The sequence below is a fragment of the Athene noctua genome, chromosome 1 (assembly GCF_965140245.1).
Source record: "Athene noctua chromosome 1, bAthNoc1.hap1.1, whole genome shotgun sequence".
Taxonomy (NCBI): Eukaryota; Metazoa; Chordata; class Aves; order Strigiformes; family Strigidae; genus Athene; species Athene noctua.
In genome coordinates, this window is record NC_134037.1 from 129,163,090 (window position 1) to 129,184,869 (window position 21,780).

Genomic DNA, 21,780 nt, shown 5'->3' on the forward strand with positions numbered 1-21,780 from the left:
ATTTGCATTGCCTAACTGGCAATGGTTGCTAAATATGGCCATGAAGGGAGGGGGAGAACAGGAGGCAGAGAGAGGAAACTGTATCTAAGTTTCTCCACTGTAGTTTCAAGCAGACACTTTTGCTTCATTCTCACCCAAAATGCATGCAGCTTATCCTAAATGAACATGCCAGCTCCAAGCACACACCAATATGGAGCACAGCAAGGTGAAACGGAGCCAGTGCTGCAATCCTTGGGATTTACCTCAATTTAAATTTTCCTTGACATGGCATTCCTACTGCCGTACTCCGTATGTTCAGGGAAATAACGATCTCACTCTTGTTAGCCAAGAGGGTGACACCATGTGGCTTTTGGCCGGATGCACACTGTGTGCTTCACACTGCTTATCTGCAAAAGTGGGTATCACTTATCTAAAAACCAAGGGGTTAGCACTCCATGAGTCAACGCCAATTATGCAAAACCTACTGCTTCTACCCAATTCATGAGCGATGAACTAAAATTGTCAGCGGGGTGAGCTACTGGCAGGCTCTACCATCTTCCTCTAGACCAGACAGATGTCAAAGCACACGACATCAGTCACCTCAGGAGTGGCCCGAAATAAAACAGCAGCTAAGAAAAACAAAACATAAGAACTAGCCCAAAACAAAGAGCTCACCCATCGCACAAGCAACAGAGGACAGCAGCAGTTGCTGCTTTGAAGTGAGGAAAGCCAACACCGTGATGGGCTCAACATTCAGCAGATACACCACCACATCCTCCTTACCTTGAGCTGTTTTTCAAGAGAAAAGCAAACCAGAAACAACCTGCCCCAAAAGCCCAACGAACAACTTGTGATCTACAACTGTTAGCTGCCTTTTATCATCCAGTGTCTAACAGCTTTCTCCTGAAGCTTTTGTAGTAGTTTTTCAAAGAGGGATGCGCTGCCCTCCCTTGCTCTCACAATGGATTAGCTGCCATCTGTTATGTGATTGAGAAAAGAAATGGCAATCCACACTAGAACTGCTCAGCTGTATCAGGATTCCAGCTTAATAGAAGCATCTGCCAATTTATTATAAAATTTGAGATGCCTAGTGTAGCACTCTGTCTTTTCTGTAGGGCACTCACCATATCTGTATGTATTGTTTGCTTCTATCGTGAAAACAATTAACTTAAGAGGTAATAACTAATTATGCTGTAAATGAAAAAAAGCACCTTTCATTTTCAAAAGAAAAGCTATTTAGACTTACAGTCCTTTCCTACATCCACATCTTACATGAACAGGGTTGTCTATTAATAGCAGTGTGGAATATTTTCTGGTTTAGTGTTTTTCATAACACTACATCTGTTTGGGGATCTGTTTGCATGTTGTGTGACACCAACTACTGCTTAGTGGCTTTTGTGTTGGTTTATGTGAATGGCAGGAGGAATAGAGGTGAATCAACAACCCCAGACCCCAGCACCTTATGTAAGACCTGCCAAGACCAAAATCAAGTTTGAGATGCAGACTCTCTTCTCAGTTCAGCTGTGCAGAAAATTGCCTTCTGTTTTATTGCTGCGCAGGAACCAAGAACATGAACTGCGTTCTCTGCACTGAATGAAGGAAAGGTGTCATGGAAAAACATCTAATGTGCATTGTGAACCTAATGCAGATTCACTGGATCAAATAACCAGGTAACCCTTTTCTAGGCTTGATTTTATAACTTTCAAGTATTTCATATTTGTCATTCTCTGGGGTTTTTTTAACCTCACCTCCTTTACAACAACTGTGTTTGAAAGATGCAGCAAGATTTCTGGCAGTGCTTTGCTAAGCTGATAAAACCCAGACATATGAAGTTCCTTATTGTGCTTGACACACGATATAAATCTGACTTCGAAGTGTATCCGAAAGGGGAAGCTTATGACCAAGCTTTCAGTTTTAAGGATAAGAAAGACAAAATAGTATTACTAGGGCTTATACAGGTCAGTTAAACTTGCCTGTTTGGCAAAGATCACCAACAGACTGATGATTAGTTAAGAACTGGTGCAAGCTACATTTAAAAACTCTGTACGTTCATGTACTATAAGCACCCTGATATAGTTTGCTACCAAAATACTGTCACATAAAACAGAGGAAGGAGACCATGTATCATAATTCGCAAACATTTCTCTCTCCCTCTCTCACATAAATACATGTGCATAAGTACACAATATGGATCAGTTTATAATGTACACAGCTGAGAAACCAGGAGATAACCACCATATTGTCGAAATATAACACATGCTTTAAATAATATACTGATATAGTCCATCATTTAGACTAGAATCTCTCCCAGCTTAGAACTACAACTACTACTTAAAAGCTCCTTTAAAAAAAAAAATAAATAAATTTTAATTGAAAGTGGGTACAACCAATCAATGAGTTCTACTTCAGTATAGCTGCATGAAGATATTAGTGAAGACATATTTGCTTTGAAATTCCACAACAAAACCCACCAGCTATAAAGGTTTTCAAGTCACGTAAGAACAGCAACTCATTTTAATATTCTTTTTCATCTTAACTTGGCAACATTTCACTGTGGACAGGAAGCCTGATATGAATAACAAAGAATGAGAGAACAATTAAGGTCTTTGCTCATCTTCCATCTCCTTTATTGTATGAACACTAAATACAACTAACTCTTTAAACAAATGTAGTTCTACTCCATTGCTCATATGAATGACCACAGTTAAATTTTGGACTTCTTTAAAGTTTTAAATGTTTTTAAGTAAAAAACAAAAACAAAAACAAACAAACACCAGAATGTTTTAATTTAACTTGGCAAAAAACTGTATTTCTAGTCATACTCCACACAGCATTACAGTTCTTTCCATACATAGAATATCAAATTACAGTGAATACACCTTACTGGAATTTCTAAGGATTAATTTAAAGTTAAAACATGAGTCGTTCTTCTGTCCTTATAACTGAAGACAGATAAAATATATCTGATTATAGGTCCCCTCTCACGCTTTTAAACCCTAGGACCTTTGGGGGAGTGTTTACCACCCCCAGGACAATGACCAGCTGTTGTCCAGCTCCCACAGCACTGATAAAGGTGGATTCACTACCGAAATAAACACCACACAAACATTTCAGCATCATAACTGGAAACTTCTCAGGACTTAAAGGTGTTGAAATCCGTTTTATCCATCAGTTCCTACAGCTGAACCACTGTCAGCACTGGTTCAAGACAGATACATCATATTAATGCCAGTAACTCAGTCCAGACAGACTTTAAAGTGCAGGATCTACTGCTGTACCTTGAGTCACTGTACTGTCAGTGACACACGGTATTATATAATATAGTCTTTATATTCTGAGCTAAGTGTGGGTACATAGAGATCCTGCCGTAGTTGTTTCCCACCTCATCTCTTCAGCAGTCCTCAATAAGCATAATTTTGCAATATATTATCATGTCCCTCTTTTATTTACTGTCTCATCTCTGCGCAGTTCTACAGCACGTCAAGAAGCGCTGTGTTAGAAGTATGATGACACTGAGGAAAAAGAGTTATGAAGGACCTAATTCCAGTTGTCACTGGTAGTCACAAATGATTTACATAAAAATCCTCAACTAATAAAACAGAAAAGTTTTCTAAGAATGTACAGACTTGTAGCTGTTCTACACCAGCAAGTAATTTAGTTTACATTACTATGAGTATTCACTCAAGTGACTCAGTAAAAAAGCCTGTTTTCAAAACTAGAGTCTGTAAGAGAATACCATTAGATATTAAAATTTTCCTCACAGTATGTATTTTGAGATTTTAAAAATATATTTCTTCCACCCCCCCAGGAAGCACAGCTTATAGATAGCATGTCATACTACAAGCACACAAATCCTACCCTCAGCAACTGGCCACACCTTTCTTTCCAAAAGCTGGGCAGATGCTTTTAAAAAACAAGAAATAATTTTGGTCATGCTGATTTCTCCTTGTGTTCACCTTCAACACATACCCACTATGTCTTCAAATACAATTCAGACAATAAAAATATGACTTAAAATACTATTTCCTTAATGGAACAATATTTGATAATCTGGAGAGTTTTGTATTGGCTTAATTAGATCCATTAGACATGTGCGTTTGTACACAGAACAGGAAAACAGACTTAAATTCATTATCTCTTCTGAGAAATAAAGCCTGACAAGCATGCAATACTAGTGAGAAACAACAATTGGTAAATCCCACTGGGAAAAAAGAACACACTTCATTTCCAGAAATAAAACATTACTTATCAACCATTACGGAGTGGCTCCAAGAGCTGGCCATGCCAGTATGTGTAGGCATTTTCTCCAGCTGACCCTCAAAATTGCAGGCTGCTGCTAGCCTGTAGCACAAAGAAATTACAAGCTCAGAGAAACAAACAATTCAGTGCCATGTACCATACCAACAAATTTGCTTCTTCAGGTTTTTGGAAGACGGGGCTGAGAGGCTATTCCTGTAACACAGCCCTTGTAATCTAGATGCTCTCAGAAACATAACCTTGAAAACTGTTTCTCAGACCCTTGGAGCACATGTATGGAGAAGGGGGGACCAGCTGCAGACAAGGAGGAACATGCCAAGGGGCCCCACTCAGCCAAAACATTTTGATCGCACAAAGCCAATTCTTGTTAACATCAGGATACTACACATCTTTCACTTATCAGTCTTAGAAGAAAACCCTTCCTGGATTGGGGGCAAACAGGAGATGCCTGCTGCATGCAGCTTTGGGGTGTGTAGTTTCTTGCTCCTTATCTAAAAAGAAAGGCAACCCCGGGAGAGCAGGGCAGGAACAGAAGCAGCTCTCATCATCTTTAGGTGTAATGTCACACACGAGTCCTAGTGACACTAATCTTATTTGTCAAAGTTAGCTAAGCATGTTCTTCTGCAAAGAGTTGCTTCTGACAGGAGGAATTTGAAAACATCTCTGCAACCCCGTGGTTTCTGGGTCCTCCTTTGTAGGCGTGTACTAACCAGACTCTCTCCCAAGGGCTGCTGAGATAGCCAGTTCTGTAGTAAGTGAGCTGTTCCCAGAGATGTTCTCTGGATATTAGTCCAGTTGACTTTCCCACGTTTCTGGAGACAGTGGAAGTTTTCAAGTAGTTGGTAGGTTGTGCCTCACAAACACTGTTTATTAGAGTCCAAGAGCTCTCCTGAGAATCAGAATGAAGATAAAATTAGATGCAACAGCCTGCTTGTCTGCACTTGAAAACGGTGATCCATCTTTCAGAAAAAAACCCAAAGCTGAAGCCTTCTGCACTTCCTGCAAATTTCTAAGTCAGAAAACACAGGTGACCTTAATAATACATTTAGTATTTCTACATCAAAGCGGAAAGATTTCAACTGATCTTTAAGTCTTCACCTAATCCATGGGAGATCACAAAAATTTCTTTTATTCAAGTTTCATACTATGTCCCAATATTATTTTAGTTTGCTTCTTACTGAGCTGTAATACACTTAAAAGTGAAGTGAGACAGTCTGAATCATTAAGAGGATAATAATAAATATGTAGTTTAAAACCTGTAGGTTAATTCTTTTTTTCTAGTCTGCAATAGGTCTTTTGCAACAACTATTTCTTATTCCAACCTGTAGAGCCTTTTGATTCATTGCCAAGGAAACACTAACCAGGTCAATGGACATTCAGTAGACTTGTAAATATTTTTAAGTTTGAGTTACTCTGACTTTCATCAAGCTTTCTTCTTGGACAGAAAGACTCACAGCAACAAAAAAAATACTTAACTGATACTGCAGATGGGAAAAATGTGTGTGCATGATGAAGTTTCAGGCAAAATTACATCCTTCTTGCATTTCTAATCTTATTAAGCTTGATTCCACTCAGACTTGTCAACTATACACATGGAAGATAAAACTCTTCTCAATGTGTTGCTTCCATGCTTTTTGACTGACTCCTTTATTTTCTCCCTCAAGGTTCCCAGGTTCCCACCAAGCAGAAAATCCTCAAACCCCTATCTTACTTCTTTTGTGTACAAGCTCACCAAACTCACTGTTCTCTGCTAAAATTACTTTTTCATTTGAACATGAAGTTCAATAACAGGGGAGTAGATATTCAGCTATTTTTTGGCCTAGCTTACAATTGAATGCAAAAGAGATCTCAGCATTAGTTTTAAAAAGCATCTGAAGTGACCACAACATTTTTTTTCTCCAGCCTGCCTCTGCCATTAGTCTGTGTGTCTGCTAGAAATGACCACTTTGAACTCATAATTCCATAAAACACCACTTCCTAAATGTATTTGCAGGAGGTGTCGTTTTTCTGCGGTATGAAGACTCATTTGATGACAAGGGAGTATGAAAGGTTGATTAAAATAGGCAGCCACCAGATGAACCACAACCTGAGCCATGCTCCTGTGGTCAGATCATACTTCCTGCAAACCTGCTGTGCTGAGCTCAAAAAGTGGCTCCCCCACCCCAGCCCCATCCTAAAAAACACCCTTAGCTGAAGGAAAACTAAGAATCATCAAGATTACTCTGTCTGGACCTACTTAAAGACTCTGTCTAGGCTTTATACCACTTACAGAACAAGAATAAATTAAAAAAAAAACCAAAACAAAACAGAACAAGCCCACCCACTAGTAACATTAGTCATAGCTAGATCTCCAAACAATGCCTACATACTCAGATTGCGAACACATACTAAAAGCTTGGATTTTAAGCAATAAACATGAAAAAGCACCACCACCCCCCTCACGAATAATAGTTTCCAAACCACTTAAATTATTTAAAATAGAAAGAGGAAGACATGGACAAGAAAAAAAGGCAATGGAAAGCACTTTTCAGACAGTACAGATAGGCATTGGACAGGCTAGAGGGAGATAAAACAGGGAACCAAAAAAATAAGGAAATGTTCTATTAATAGCAGATATACTTGCAACTACAAGGACCAAACAGAAGGATTAAAAATATAAATATATTAAAATTGAAAGTACAAATATAAATTGTCCATCCTGGCCTGTACTCAAGTGAATTATAGAAAAAAAAAATCCCAAGTTTTGCTATCAGTTTTCTCCCCATTTGAGTCAAATATTTCACTATGCTTTAGAAAGTATTTTGCTACTTGGGGTGGTGGCAAAGAAATGTCACATTTCCAGTAGTTCTTAAACATGCAGCCATGTTACAGACAAGTCTGACAGGTTCAACCTTTTTCCAAATGAATGTGCATACACATGTGCTCCCTGAACTATGCTTCAGAAGCAGCAAGTTGTTTTCTTGAAGAACATATAAATCTTTGCAGCTTACATTATTCAGTCTAAAATGGTTTCTTCTTCAGTCTTCCTGAAGAAGATGGATTCAGAAATAATAACTCTCAGCAGATGGAAGCCATTTAATGCAGTATTGCTAAACACAGAGTGGAAAATAAAAGGCAGAGAGAAATCCAGATAGGACAGAATAAATACCAGATGGTAAATACAAAAAAATTCAAGGGAGGGAGTAAAAGCAGGAAAAGAGAGACAGACACAATGACAGTCCGGAATTGGTGACATGACCTGTCGTTCCCTTAAGAGACCACGTGGTCAGCCTTTTTTTCCTGTGCCTCTGTTCTCTTACAATAAAATAAATGAGAACTGTGTTTATCAGGTTTCTACAATCATTCTGGGAAAATTACTTGCTGCTGCAGACTACTGCTTCATGTTTAATCTCGTTTCACTTAGAGTTAAAAATAGAAGTTGGAGCAGCTCGTATTTTGAAGGCACGTGGAAAAAAAAGTTGTAGCCCTACCCTGAGTGCAGTAATGGTGCAGACATTAGCAGAGCTTATTGCTGCACTCTGTGGGCAGCAATCCTGTCAGTAAAATCAGGCAAAGCATAAACTAGCTTTACTGTGAACAGCACAGAAAACAGAATTAGCATCATGAATTAATTTTCACTTTTCCTCAGTGCATCTTGATTGTTTGCAGCTTAAAAGGTAATGATTAACTCAGCTAATTTCCTTCTTGGTTTACATTTGGACATCAGCTCCAACAGTGAATAACATTAAGTATGAATCACACCACTCAACTGTATGATGTCTCACCACATATTCTGATTTGGAGCCAAATTCTGACTCCAGACTCTGCTTTCCTTCCTTTCACAGCACTACTGTATATCACCTGTACTCTTCTGGGCAATAGCTGGTTAGATTTTACTACCTGGAAGGGGAAGAGTTTCTGCACTCCTACACCAGGCTCACACCACAGCACATCACTGCCTTAGTCCATAACCCTGTGGACACATTTCACAGCAGCAAACACATCAGCAAGTAAAGGAAACAGTTTACAGTCTACACAGTTTCAAGGGAAGCAAGCAAGCGTGCTTTACCATCTGGTCATCCATCACCTATTTTGGCAACTTGTGTTACACACTGACAGGTCTGACAGGCAGGAGGAGAGCTTCCAGTCCTGGGATAGCAGCTGGCAGGTCTTCCTTTCAGCATGGATAAAACGGTTTTCCCTCCTGTTGGATCAGTGAAATATAAAACACGTTTCCCAAACCAGTAGCAGCCATGGTGGTTGTTAACAGCTGAGACTTTATGAGGATCAAAGGAGCAGCAGGTCAAACTCTTCGTTCTAGGAATCACAACTGCTCTGTAAAGGTCCCCACTCCATCCCTGGGGCTGGAAAACAGCACTTGATTAGGAGCAAAACCCAAACCAGAGAGCTCAGAAGAAATCATCCTCGCTTTCCCATAAAGATTTAAGTGCCACTTGCTATATCAAAAATGCTCTTAGAACTAAATCTAGTGAATGTTTTTGGGGAAAAAAGGCTAAAGACTTAATGAAACAGTCAAAATATTAATCTGAAATTATATTTATCTGAAATATTCTTCAATCACATTAAATATTCCTGACTGCTTTAATTACCCAAGAGGGTTCTCCATTTCTATCAGGTTAGGCTCCTGACAAAATCATCTATCAGTAGAGCTGGGCAAATAACCAGGTTTTCCCGTGAGCTTGTAAGAACAACTCCACACCTCTGTGCCTCCACAGACAACATGCGCTGCTCTTGAGAGCTGCACATGCATGACAGTGATTTGCAGAGCCTGCAGACTCACACCACCAGTGAAAACTGGTTGGTGCCAAACAAAATCTGGCTTTAGATTTCACTGTTGCAGGCCTTAAAAGCTAAAAACTTATTCATTGAAACACTCCAAGACACTGCAGCCCACACCATCAAAAATAATTCAGTTAATTTTTCCCATGGCTTTTCCTTGGCTTTTAGTCAACTTGGGGGCTACTCATATTCAATAAACTCCCCACCACTTGTCCACATGAGCGCTTTTTTTTTTTTTTTCATTACATGACTCTACAGATTTCCTGACATGTCATAAAAATAATCTCGTGAACAAAAGCACTCTCTCCCTGTTGGGCAATGAACAACTCTCTTTTAACCTGGTTCACAATAAGCCAGAGCCAGATCCCTCTCTTTTGATCATTCAGAAGACTTTATACAATGGACACAAAACAGAGGCACATACAAAGGTGCTCGTGGACAAGGAGGCACATCCAGTAACCGATGAGGGAAGAGTCCTTCTGCAAAGCTGCATCAGCCACTCATGCCTTTGGGCTCCTTAGAGTCCTCAAGAGAGGACCATCTTAGAGGTCCCAGGAGGTCTGAAATGCAGCACAACAACCTGTAGCCTCTTGAGGACCCATCAGTAAAGCACAGTTCAGGCGACCCATGCAACTCACCCATAATACTGGAAAGCAAACTGTGGGGCCATACTGCAAGACCCCAACTGGCCTCAGAACCACAGCTTACCATCTTCATCCAAGGCAATGTATAAAAACTAAGTGTGTCACTGAAGGGTGTTAGAAGGGCACTCAACTTCTGATCTCTCTTCTTATTTACTGCATGCATGCATACTTACTTTGTAAACACGTTTGTGTGAGTACCATTTGAGTACCTGAACAGATACTAAAATAACAGCACACTCCTAAACATGCCATTTCTCCTGCAGAAAAAGTGAGTTAGGCCTATTTTGTTCACTTCAAAAAAGAAAAAAAATTGAGTTTAACGAGAAATGCAAAAGAAATCACAACTAATTGAAATGTATAAAATATTTGTACCATATTTGACCATGTAAAACTAAAGGGTACTTATACAAACAGCTTGTTCGAACATAATATAAACTACTCTTGAACCAGAAATGGCAAAAAGAGTGTAAGAGAATGGCACATCTGATGCAACAGTCTGAAGAGAGACAACAAAGCCATGTGTAAATGTCAGACAAGGAGTAAAAATGTCTGTTGCTTACTTGCCTTTTACACAGATACTACTTGAGTGTCTGCATATATCTTCAGAACATGTTTCATAATCCTGGCATCACGGTTTATAGAGGCTGCGAAGAAGGGAAAGAAAAAACTACCCACCAAGCCGAGGTAGGAATCTTTTGGCAGAGATCCCAAAATGTCTCAACCAGAAAAAAAAAAATAATCTAACCTTATTTGGAAAAAACACAGAATTTCACTCAAACTATATTTGTATTGCAACTTTTTAGTGTTAGGAGGGATGGACAGATATAAAAAACATGCTTTTGGAAATATATGCAAGATGAGATAATTACAGTATTTTAAAAATAACTAGAAAAACACTTATTTTAAGTCTAAAAATTGTTTAGACAAGTTGGCTATTATTTCACATTTGCTCTGCACAGAGTATTTTAGGTCTTCTTTCAGCGAGATTCTGTTGTAATCTATTTTTACTGATGTGGAATCACACATAAATCAGCATTGTTAAGAGGTAAGTATTGAAGATGCCAAAGAACCAGAGGAATAAAAAATGTATTCCAAGATCACTGCCAGCTTTAGAAGTGAAACACCCAGTCCTCAACAAGAGCAGAAAAACAGATACTGAACTCCTTAGGGACTTGAGAAGGAGGAGGGAGTCACAGGCTCGCTATACAACTATAAAACTACTAACTTATTGAGTATTCTGAATTAGATCTTGGGCTACCGGCTATAAACAAGTGCTCATGCACTGTAAACAAAGTGAAAGGTAAATCCTACTTGCTTTGTTCAAACCAATTTTAAATCATCATGTGTCTAAAAGAAGTATGGGATGATTTGGTTTCCTTGTATGATTCGTAAGATTTAGTTTCCTTATATATAATTACTATATAAAACAGAACACAATTATGGAAAACCTACTGTGCTTAAACTTCAAGTGTTCAGAATACATAACAAAAATGCCCCAAAATAAAAAACCAGTTTGGTTTTCCCAATAATGAACTACTAATCCTTCACAATAGAGGCCATCCACATTCCAGTCTGCTCTGAATTACTCTATATATTAAATCAGTTGTTTGGGGTTTTTTTTAAAGTTACTGTGTAAAAGCATGTATTTATAATGATAAATACAAAATTTTTTAGAAGGGGTATTTTAGGCTCTGACTTTAAGGAAAGTCACTCACTTAATTTTGTTCTAAAGCCGGTGATCCTCTAGGGATGAACCTGGAGCCCTCTCAGTAAGTTGCAGCCAACCTTTCCTGCCCAGGAAGGCACACAAAGAACCAGACCAGCCTCCAGACTACAGCCCAAGATGCCAAAGCTTCTTACCTGACAACTTCTGCTCCATTGGGCTCAATGACTAAAACATCAATGAACAAAAGATTTCATGTAACAATTGTAGCACCTGGAATTTTGTGCCACTAATGCTTTTTCCTAACATGTTGAAGAGTTCAAGGCTCCATCATACTTGGTCACTAGACTGGAAGAAATCCAGAGAGTACAAGCTGCAAAATGGAATAATTCTAGCTACACAGCATTTTCACCACTAAGTTTTTGGTATTGTCAGCTTTTTTTTTTTTTTTTTTTTTTTTTTAACAAGTTGTTGGATATACTGCATCCAGTTTGCTACAGACTAGTACAATAGAAAAACTAATGTACATCATACCAAGACAATAGCTTCCAAGCATTAACCAGGAATGGAAAATTTCAGGTGTTCAGCTTGTGTCATTCAAATTTCCTTTTCATATGCTAGCTGTGAACTTCAGTGGCTCAGATGGATGCTACAGCTTTGTATCTTTGACAGGGTGTTGGTTATTCAATTATTAACAGTTCTTTCTGTTGCTCTTCTTGTTAAGAACTTTCTGTGAAATTAGGATGTATACATTAGCAGAGAAGATTACGCTCACCCCAATGTGAAGGATCCATTGACTAGTCTTTTTTTTCTAGTAAGATTAATCTTTACTTACAATTAGGAAAAAAAAAAAAGAGGTATATTTGGAGAAAGAAGTCTTTTATTTGCTGAGCTGTGTGGCAGCCTCACAGGGAACTGGCTAGGTTGGAATAAGAGTTTTTACTCCATTGCCAACGACAGTACTCTCCTGAAGCAAACAAGCACTAATCTTCCTCCACACCTGTTGTAACAGACACAATTTTTAAAGTATCATATAATAAAGAATATGATTTTAACGTACAGCCTTTCCTTTCAGTCCTTCTTCATGCATCAAATTGAAGACGAGGCAACTCAAGTTCTCCCTTTTTCATAGGCCACATTTAAAGAGGAAAGACAACTCGTACTAGTCCAGAAAATCACTAGTGCTGAGATGATGGCAATGAACTTCATTACCCTCTTCAGCATTTCTCCCACACTTTGGGGAATAGGGAATGGAGCGTTAAGTGTTACTGAAAGAGGCATGAAACTACACGTGAAGCCTAAGGGTGTCTTTTTCCCTTCTCAAATATACTCCATACAGTGCGTGTTTGATGAATACTAATTAAGAGTAGAAGCATTTAATTTGTAGTAATGAACTTCAAAGGCAAGCTCTGACTCCCTAGTCTTCAATCACAGTAGACTCCTGCTACAGTCAGGAGAAACACTGCGGGGGTCAGACTGGACTAATAAATTTCAGCATAATCAATACGTGCATACACACACGTGTATATACACAACATCTGATAATCACACACACACACACATATATGTATATATACTTAACTTATGCTAATCATACCGGGGGTGGGTGTTGTGGTGGTGTTTGAGAAACAAAGAGTGCATCCAAAACTTGCTAGTGCTGTAATAATGAAAATACTACTTACTGGCAGAAGTTCTACAAATGCAACAAACTGAACCATATATTTGGATAGGAAAAGGGAAAACAACAGGATACAAAGCATGGCAACCACCAGGGAATCCAACTTTCTCAGCAGCATGCTGTTCTGGAAGTCCATTAACAGACAATTAGCAGATTTTCAGTAGGACATTTTTAAACTATGAGGTAATGCAGAGCCATTATACACACGAAGAGCTGGCACTGACCTGCCTGCTCTAGACAGGACTGATAGGGCAGCCCCACCTCCACAAGTGGGACAATGCAATTAGATCTCTACTTGCAGAGATACAATCAATGCTGTAATTGAGGAAAAACAGAGAGAGAGACTTGCTTCAGTTCGGGCAATAGAGAGTTTATCACACCTATTATACATCAGTGACGCAGGTCTGCTGACTTCTTTTAATTTACCGATTTTCTGTAGATAAGAACATAAAAAAATGAGACAAAAGGTTAAGTAAACCATTAAACATAAGGCAAGCCATTTTCACTGAAGTGGCACAGTTACAGCATATCGGCACTTCACAACCCCAAATGAAACAAGTCTTGGATTGACCTTGCTAGGTAATGACCCTTCACCTGTCTCATGCTTGAGTTATACAAAATACTAATTAAATGAATGACATTATAACGGTAGAGCCCTGCCTTCAGGATTTGCACTTGTTGCACAGCAGTAGGAAGACTATGAGGCTTGTAATGTGGGGTGCAGATTCCTTGCTCACACCCCACTGTTTAAGTGACAGCCCAATTTTTATACATCTGCTCACAGCGCAGAACACCATCACCTCCACACCCTGCAGCTACCATCAATAACATCATCTTCTACACATCTCTTCAGAAATTACAACAGCAACGAAAACAGCATTGCAAGTATCAAAGGCTTTAACAACACAAACACCAAGTTTCACAAATGGAGATGTCGCAAAAAAAGGAGTATTAAAAAAAAAAAAATCCAGAACAATGTAGGTACATTGTTCTTTCTAGCTGACACATAGAAGCAACAAATTGCTGCTCTAGGCAGTGAAGTACTAATCTTACCACTCCTGTCAATGTTCTTCAGCCATGTAACATCCTGCAGTCAACCTTCCTTTCCAGAATGAATTTAAAGAGTATTTCCCCTCCACTTTACGTTATTCCTACAACTCCCTGCTGCACCAGTCCTTATTTGAACTGACTGTGCATACACATATCTAAAATCTAAAATAATTCATACCAGAAGCACTAATAAGAATGCTTTGGGGCAGTATCCATGGACATTTTCATCACTGCAATACAGCAGGTGCTAGTTCAAACAAACATTCAATTTCCTACCCTCAGATGCTGCTGAAACAGGTCAAAAAAAAAGCAGCAATAACTGTAGGTTTATACACTGAGAAGAGAAAATGTATGCTGCAACACCAGACACTGCAGAGGTGGCAATCAAGCTGTGTTCAGATTAGCATGCTATGTAATAGTGGCATTTTGCTAAACAAAAAATGTAAGAAGAGACTAGGATTGTTATTTAGTTGTTCCAGGCAAACATCAATTGAGATAATAATAATTTTCTCATCTATGTCCAATTATAACACTGGAGACATTCCCTTCTTCCCAGAACTTTGTGCAAAGTTATTGTTGGTATATTTTTGCCTAGCCCGATAACAAATACAATTATTCACAATAAGCACAATCATTCACTGGAGTGAAAGGTGTAACACTGCAGGACGCAGATTTAGGTAGAAAGCACCTCATATGGACAGCGTACTTGTTGATACTGGTTTACAAGCAATGTGTTTCCTTTTACCTGAATTGAGAAGAATGAGCATGCTTGCCGAGTTATCTTTTTAATCAGTAGATGCAGGCAGAATTGCAGTTCTAAATGGCAGAAAGCAAGCAGTCTCTCCCATTAATTCTTCCCAAATGGTTTTATCTCAGTCTTCGGACTGAGACTGTTCTGCCTTTCAGCCTTGCAGAAGCCTGGACAACTGCAAAGCGCTCAAGAGTTAATGACTCAGCCCACGTACTTTGAGGAATCACAAGGTATCTGGAAAGAGAGAAGAATGACAACTCTCTTGCCTTATTAGAAAATGCAAGAAGTTTTTTATTTCCCACCAGTGGTCGTCAGCAGAAATCCTGCTGAAAAAGATGCAAAGGCCTTTATCCTCCGCAAGTGTGTGAACACTACAACTATTGTTCTGCTCTGTCTTTTCACGTAAGGGCAGACCCCATATTTATGAAGATCAAATATCTCTTCCTTCTCAAGCAGGGGCAGTAATGCTTTGGGACCTCCTCTCCAGGTAACAAGAGCAATCTCATAGGGAAAGGACTGTGGTCCCCACTGGGACAGTCTTTAGGGACAACACATGATAACAGCACTAAGCAGCCTCTAAAGCACCCTCAGTTTTCTTGTGCAACTCCAGAACATTTTACACACCAAGTGATTTTATCCACGAGTGGCACTGAGTTTTTTCCTCCACAAGCCTTTAGATCTAATTTTGATCAAAAAGTTCATTTTTCAACAGATTTTCTCCAAAGGCATAAAGAAATCACTAGAAATAGCTGGGCATTTCACAATATAGAAATAGCTTCAAGAGCAGACTTACAAACACCATGCGTGCCAGTGGTGCAGCAGAGCCAAATAATGATGGTACCATCAGCCTCTTGGCTGAAAAACAGTGAAATTAAACATCGGAGTCATCAGAAAAATCTGGCAGAAATATCAGCGTGATTTCTAATAAAACCACTGATGGAAGAGGGCTGGTCAATGTTATAAAGTGCATACATAGAGTTTGAGTGCATCTTATATGTTGGATATCAAGTTCTTGGTTCTCACATATTACTTACATAGAGCCTGACTGATATTTTACCAATGACACAGCAGTATATTTATTAAAGATGGTGACATCTTCAGTATTTGTGAAAATAAATACTTATAAATCAAACATGATAAAAATATTTAAACTCCTCAAGGTTAAATTTTTATTGTCATTTAGCCTATGTACAGTTTGTTCTGAAGCGGAAAAGCAAACCAGCACTTCCAACACAGCAGCAAATGATAATGTTCAATAAATCCAATAGTCTACTGCCACTAAAAGGAGAACAGTGGAATTACTCCAGAGGCAAAGTAACTATTACCCGTGGAACTAACACAGTAAATTAAACTTCTGTAAGGAGGAGACAAATTTAGTATTTTAATCAGGAGGAACAAGTCTTTGAAAACCCAAAGAGCTGAGGGTGAGAATTTGCAAAAGCTGATCTCCCCTACCTTCTCAGTGTTTTGCAGCCTTATGGGATAGAAGCCTGGGAAGTATGAAGGCAGAGGGTAAAAAGCAATTGACAGAAGAACATTGAAATGGTACAGTTCTCCACGGCCAGCCTTCCTAGGGTTTTGTTCTACCTTCCAGGATATTCCACACAAGAAAACAAATTAGATTTTTAAAGAAAAATTTAATAAGGTAACATGATTTCTCTACAAAATAAATCTGGCATTTTACAAAGAGGTCAGATGATTAATGCACATTCAGCAGATCTACGGGTAGGAAAGAAAACAGCTGTTAAGAAGATCATAATGACATTTTTTATAAATACAAAACTAGGACTACTCTATACACAAACCAAGGGAAAAGAAACATTTAAATGCTTATTGCTGCAGTAAATATGATACGCTTGTGTGGCCCTTATTCATCTCCATACTTTTCACAGGTGCCCTGCTTTGCATAGACAGAATGCAGGAGGGTACAGGAATGTCCTTCAGCTTATTTATACTCGTCTCTAATACAAGCAAGTGGTTGATTTATGGTACAGATCTATGAATACTACTTAGAAGACATGAAGTACTACAGTTGTTAAGTCACAAGGGCAGTAAATCTTTCTGCTTCTAACCATTAAGAAGATGGGTGTCAGAAAAAAATCATCAAGAGACAGAAATGAAGTACTATTCATGCCACCCAATTTAGTTGCTTACATTCCCTACAAAGTCAACAGAAGACAGTGTAAAACATCTAATCTTTTCCATATTGACCACAGAAAGGACCTGGGCTTCTAAATGAGATGTTTGAAAATAAACAGTATGGCCACCTCCCAAAAGAATGTATTTGGTAAGATTAGGTATTATCATCAATGGAGACATAAAAGTTACCCGTTATCTTCTGAACTTCAGATGCAGGTCACTGCACACAAGGGAAATGGCTGCATAAACAAGTACTCTGACTTTCTCTCGCTATTCTGCCATTCACTCCCCTTCCTTCGCCACTCAAGAGGAGGAAGGAAAAAATAAAACCACAAAAAGATAATACAAACATTACTGTTAACTTTTTAATCATGCAGATTTCTTACAATTAATTGAATATCAAGACTGGAATAAATTTGCTCAGAAATTCATGTGACAATTAACAAGGAAGGGACAACACAGATCTTCAAGTGGAGCTTGCTCTTTCAGATGCTAGGGAGACACCAGCATCCAAGATGTGTGTCTGAAGACTACATTGTTACAAGCACAGAGGAACACTTTTGAAGTTTGCCCTTACCAGCAAAACCCCATATTTAAATTCACAGAAATACTGAAAGTGTTCCAGGCAACTCTCTCAAGCATGCCAATATGTGTCAGCTGCTTGAAGATTTAGTTAAGCAACTTGTAGGGCCGAGGACTTTCCCTCCCCCATCATTCAAACAAAAGGAAACAGCTCACACTGTATCTCACTGTGATGGCTTCAGGCCAAATCAGTTTATGCAAGAGGCAGAGATTTATAGGCTACCTGTGAAAACTGAAGAGAAGGTATGGCAAATAAAAGCTAGGACAATGGGTTTTCCTACTAGGTAGATGGAGGAAGAGGAAAAAATTTTAAGCCTCCTTATTTCCAAAGCACAACCCTAATATCAACCTTCCCCCCCAATACTGGGAGGTGTGAAAGAGAGAGGCCCTCAAAAAGACCAGAAAGCCAAGGGAGTTTTTAGGATGCTCTATTACAGAGATCCTGAAAGTATTCACAGGACTTAAGTGTTACTTCCTTTAAGGGACCCACTAGAAATAATCAACCCAAAATCCATGCATACTCAACACGGAGTTGTGTCTGTACAAAGTAGCTTGTGTATTGCTTTGCTCAAAACTTCAACTTTAATTTGTGTTGAACTGCATAAACTTTGGTTATTTCCCAGGAATGTCATTCCTAAGGAGATGAGAAGAGTGGTGGCCATGAAGACCATGACACACACCTGATAACAGCGAGATGCTCACGTACATTGGAAGACATGACCTCAAAGACCACAGCTGTTACCAGTTTTGGTTCTTAAAGCAGCACATGGGGAAGATGATATACTCTCCCCAACATATCATCATCTTCCTAATCTCTATACCTATGTCACAACAATGGGTAAATATCCATTAATTTTAGTAATCTGTGGTTTTGGGGACCTGAATTATATCCAGAATATGACATCTCAACAGTGCTTGAGTAAGAGTTGTACTTGAGAGGGAAAGAAAAAACCCAAACACAGACAAAACCAGAGAGTCTTAAGTCCAGTAAGAATCGATCTTTAGGACTGAGCTTTCATTCCAGGCTTTTCAGGGCATCACATGAATCCAATCATTAAAGAAACAAGGGACCCTTCATAAAAGCAGAAAATCCTCACCAAATTCCAAAGCTGTCAACTGCATTTCCCTGCCTAAGTTTCGCTAGCTATTTCCTCTGGATGTGGCAGTCTTTCTTCTGGCCTCAAACACACCATATTGGTGAGCAGCTGCCACACTTCAGTGATGGCTAAAGATCTACCCATTACTGCAAACAGAAAAACAAAGCCTATATAGAGTCTGGAGATTATTTATATGAAGTTATCATTTATCTAAAGTTACTGTACTGCAGTACTGCCCTGAAATAACTAGAAATACACTACTTGTGTTTCTTATCTGCCACATCTCTCAGAGGTAAGTCAAGAGCACCTCAGAAAAAAGCATCAAACAAAACAAGTGAGAAAAAAAAAAAGCATATAATCATCAGGTCTGAAAAATTACTATCAGAACAGGGGAGAATGAGTACCACAGTAAAATTTGACTCAGGCAGATTTATTAATGAAACTAATTTTAAAAATAAAACTGAAAAGCGAATCAAGAATTGAACAGGAATCTACAACAAAGTGTTGAAATATCAGTCAGAATACAGGGGAAGGGGTGAAGGTGTAGGGAGTATTAGCTTCTTTTTCTAAAAGAATATGATACAGCAGAAAGCCATCTTTTTTTTCAGTGATCCTATCAGGTAGAACTCAAAACTTCCTGGCTTTTAGCCATGGATACAGACACTGATCCTCACTGGGCTTTGGTCCCTGAGTTCTGGTAATGCAGGTGACCACCACCTCACGAGACAGCACAGAGAACAGGCAGTGTGTCCAATTCAGAAAAATTCAGTATATCAACAGCTACTGATTTCAGTTGACTTCAATATGCCAGCAAAACAGCTTGCTGATGAGGAAAGAGCACATCTTGCTTCTCGCTCCCTTTCACTCCTGGCTACGTCACCCCAACTGTCTCCTTTAATCATCTATGATGCTCATCAGATCTTTGTCATGAGACAAATTAAACTCTGGAACTTTGCAGTAATTCTCTTTTCCTTCCTCCCTTTGAGTTATTCAGTAATCTGACAGAAAACGGTTTGCTCCCAGAGCAGTCCACAAAGCACTGTAGTTGTCAAAAGGTAAGGAAAAGTGGCAGTGGATGGAGGAAAAGGGGCAAGACCCCCCACTTCAGCCACACCATACTTCCCAGCTGATGTACTGCATCTTGCAGAACACGTGGCAGATCTGACCGCTCTGCCCAACAAGGTGACTGTCAATAAAGAAATATCAAAGTGGCATGTTTCACACGTGCAGTCCCTTATCTGATCCACAAAGAGGGAGGCTGCTGCATTATAACAGCGCTATGAGCACAGAATAATTAGGAGAGACTAAGCTGGGCTCTCTGCTGAATCTGGTGACACTGCACTTAATGATTCAGTCATTTAAGGTAGCAGTTAATGCTTCATATGCTGGGTGAACATGCACATTTGCACTAACATACTGAAGCAGTAATATAGAGAAAAAAAAAAGAGAGAGGACTTTTACACTAGTTTTTCTTTTAAAAAGCATAGCACTTTTGACCTTGTAACAAATAAGAACACAGATAAAAGCAAGTAAATTCCTTTTAAAATGTCTAACATTTTTTTTCCCATCATACAGACTAACACAAGGTAATCCCAAGGATTCTTTAGAGAACAATAATGTAAAAGATGCTGTTTTGAAAATCAGATTGATCATCTTCAGAAGCATAAATAGCATGCAGTAAAAATAACGTGTAGCAATAGGGAAAGCAGAACAAGCAAACATGCAAGGGAAAAAGACAACGTAAAGACGTCACTGCTAAATATGGGGGTTTGGGCATGAAAAATGATGCAGCCAAAACTGTGCTACTGCATTCAGGTTTGAGGTTTTTTTCCTCACATGAGCATACAAAAAACTACCGACCAAGTTTATAAATCCTGCAAAGCAGCTGTGGATTTAATCACCAGGTGGCAGCGGCCATCCAAGTATTTCGCACCCGGGGGCTCCCTGTGCCACATCGAGCTGCCGGGAACTTACGCTACACTTTGAAGGGAGAGCAAAAAAACCCTTTCTGGAGGAAAAGAGTTTCTCTTCTTTTAGACATAAAGCAAAATCTGTTTGCTATTTAGAACAGCTTGCTTCGTAATTGTTTTCCCAAAATACAGTTTTCTTGTAAGAAATCTTATTCTGAACAGCAGCTCTTCTCAGAAAGTCCTAAAATGGTGGTAGTTATTTCCACGAGTGTAAAACCCACGAGTCGGCTTTCACCCCTCACTGCGCACCGGCCTGCCGGGCTGTTGTTTTGCGGGGACGGGGAAGGAGAGCCCGGCCGAGCCGGGCGCTCGCCACTCAGAGTCGTGCCGGGTGAGGGTTAAAGCCTTTGCCTCTGGGCTACGCCGGCTGCTTCTGCCCTCCCGGCCACGGCTGGGCCGGGCTGTGCTCCCAGCCTTGCCCGGGCGCCAGGCCTGGAACCAGAAGCGCCCGGCACAGCTCAGCCCCACGCTGAGGGCGGCCAGTTTCACTCCCGCGGCAGCACCCCCAGCCCCGGCTGCCGCCGGAGCCCCCCGCCGGGGAGGAAGGCGGTCGTCCTTGTGTGGAGCGGGGCGCCGGCCACCCCAAAGGCGGAGGGAAGGGCTTCCCCCGGGGTAGCCCCCCCCCGAGCCCCGGTACCTGGAGGAGGCCGCCCATCTTGGCGCGCAGGGCGCGGAACTCCTCCGGCGCCGCCTCGGGGTACAGCTGCCCGCGCAGCAGCTCCTCCGTGATGTCCGCGTTGCCGTAGTAGGCGGCCTGAGCGATGCCGCTGAGCAGCGCACTCAGCGGCTTGGAGCCCTCGGGCGGCGGCGGCGGCGGCTCCGGCGCCGCCATTGTCGAAGGTGGAGCCACCGCCGGCCCCGTCCCGCCCGCGAGTACGGCGGCCGCGGGGGGACAACGCAGCGCCAGCAGGCGCCCACGCGTGTCGCCGGCCTTCTCGCACCGCGCTCTCAGCAGGCTGATCCTAACTATCAAGTACCCGACACGTTAAGTGGGAAAAGCAGCGGCTCTCCCATCCGGACGGATTTTGTCACGCAAATACTGAGGCACGCACTGCCGAGCAATTGTACATTTCACTTACGACCCACACAGGTGTAACAAGCACCAACACGGAGCCTTCGCTGGCCAGTATCCTCTAGTCCTTGAAGCTTTCATGCAGTGCTTCAAAGGTATCTGTAATTAACAAAGGAAAA

The 21,780-nt window shown here is 40.4% G+C and overlaps 1 protein-coding gene across 3 annotated transcripts in view; it reads right to left on the reverse strand.

The window, feature by feature from the left end:
* COMMD1 (copper metabolism domain containing 1) overlaps positions 1 to 21,539 on the reverse strand; it is an 80,015-nt gene extending 58,476 nt beyond the window's left edge. Inside the window, exon 1 of one of the 3 annotated variants that reach the window (XM_074925967.1) lies at positions 21,227 to 21,539. In XM_074925967.1, coding sequence (XP_074782068.1) covers positions 21,227 to 21,421 — 195 coding nt within the window. In that variant the 5' untranslated portion in view covers positions 21,422 to 21,539. The remainder of the gene's footprint in view (positions 1 to 21,226) is intronic. The other 2 variants (XM_074926053.1, XM_074926137.1) reach the window with 2 other exon arrangements.
* Between the last annotated feature and the right edge of the window lie 241 nt (positions 21,540 to 21,780).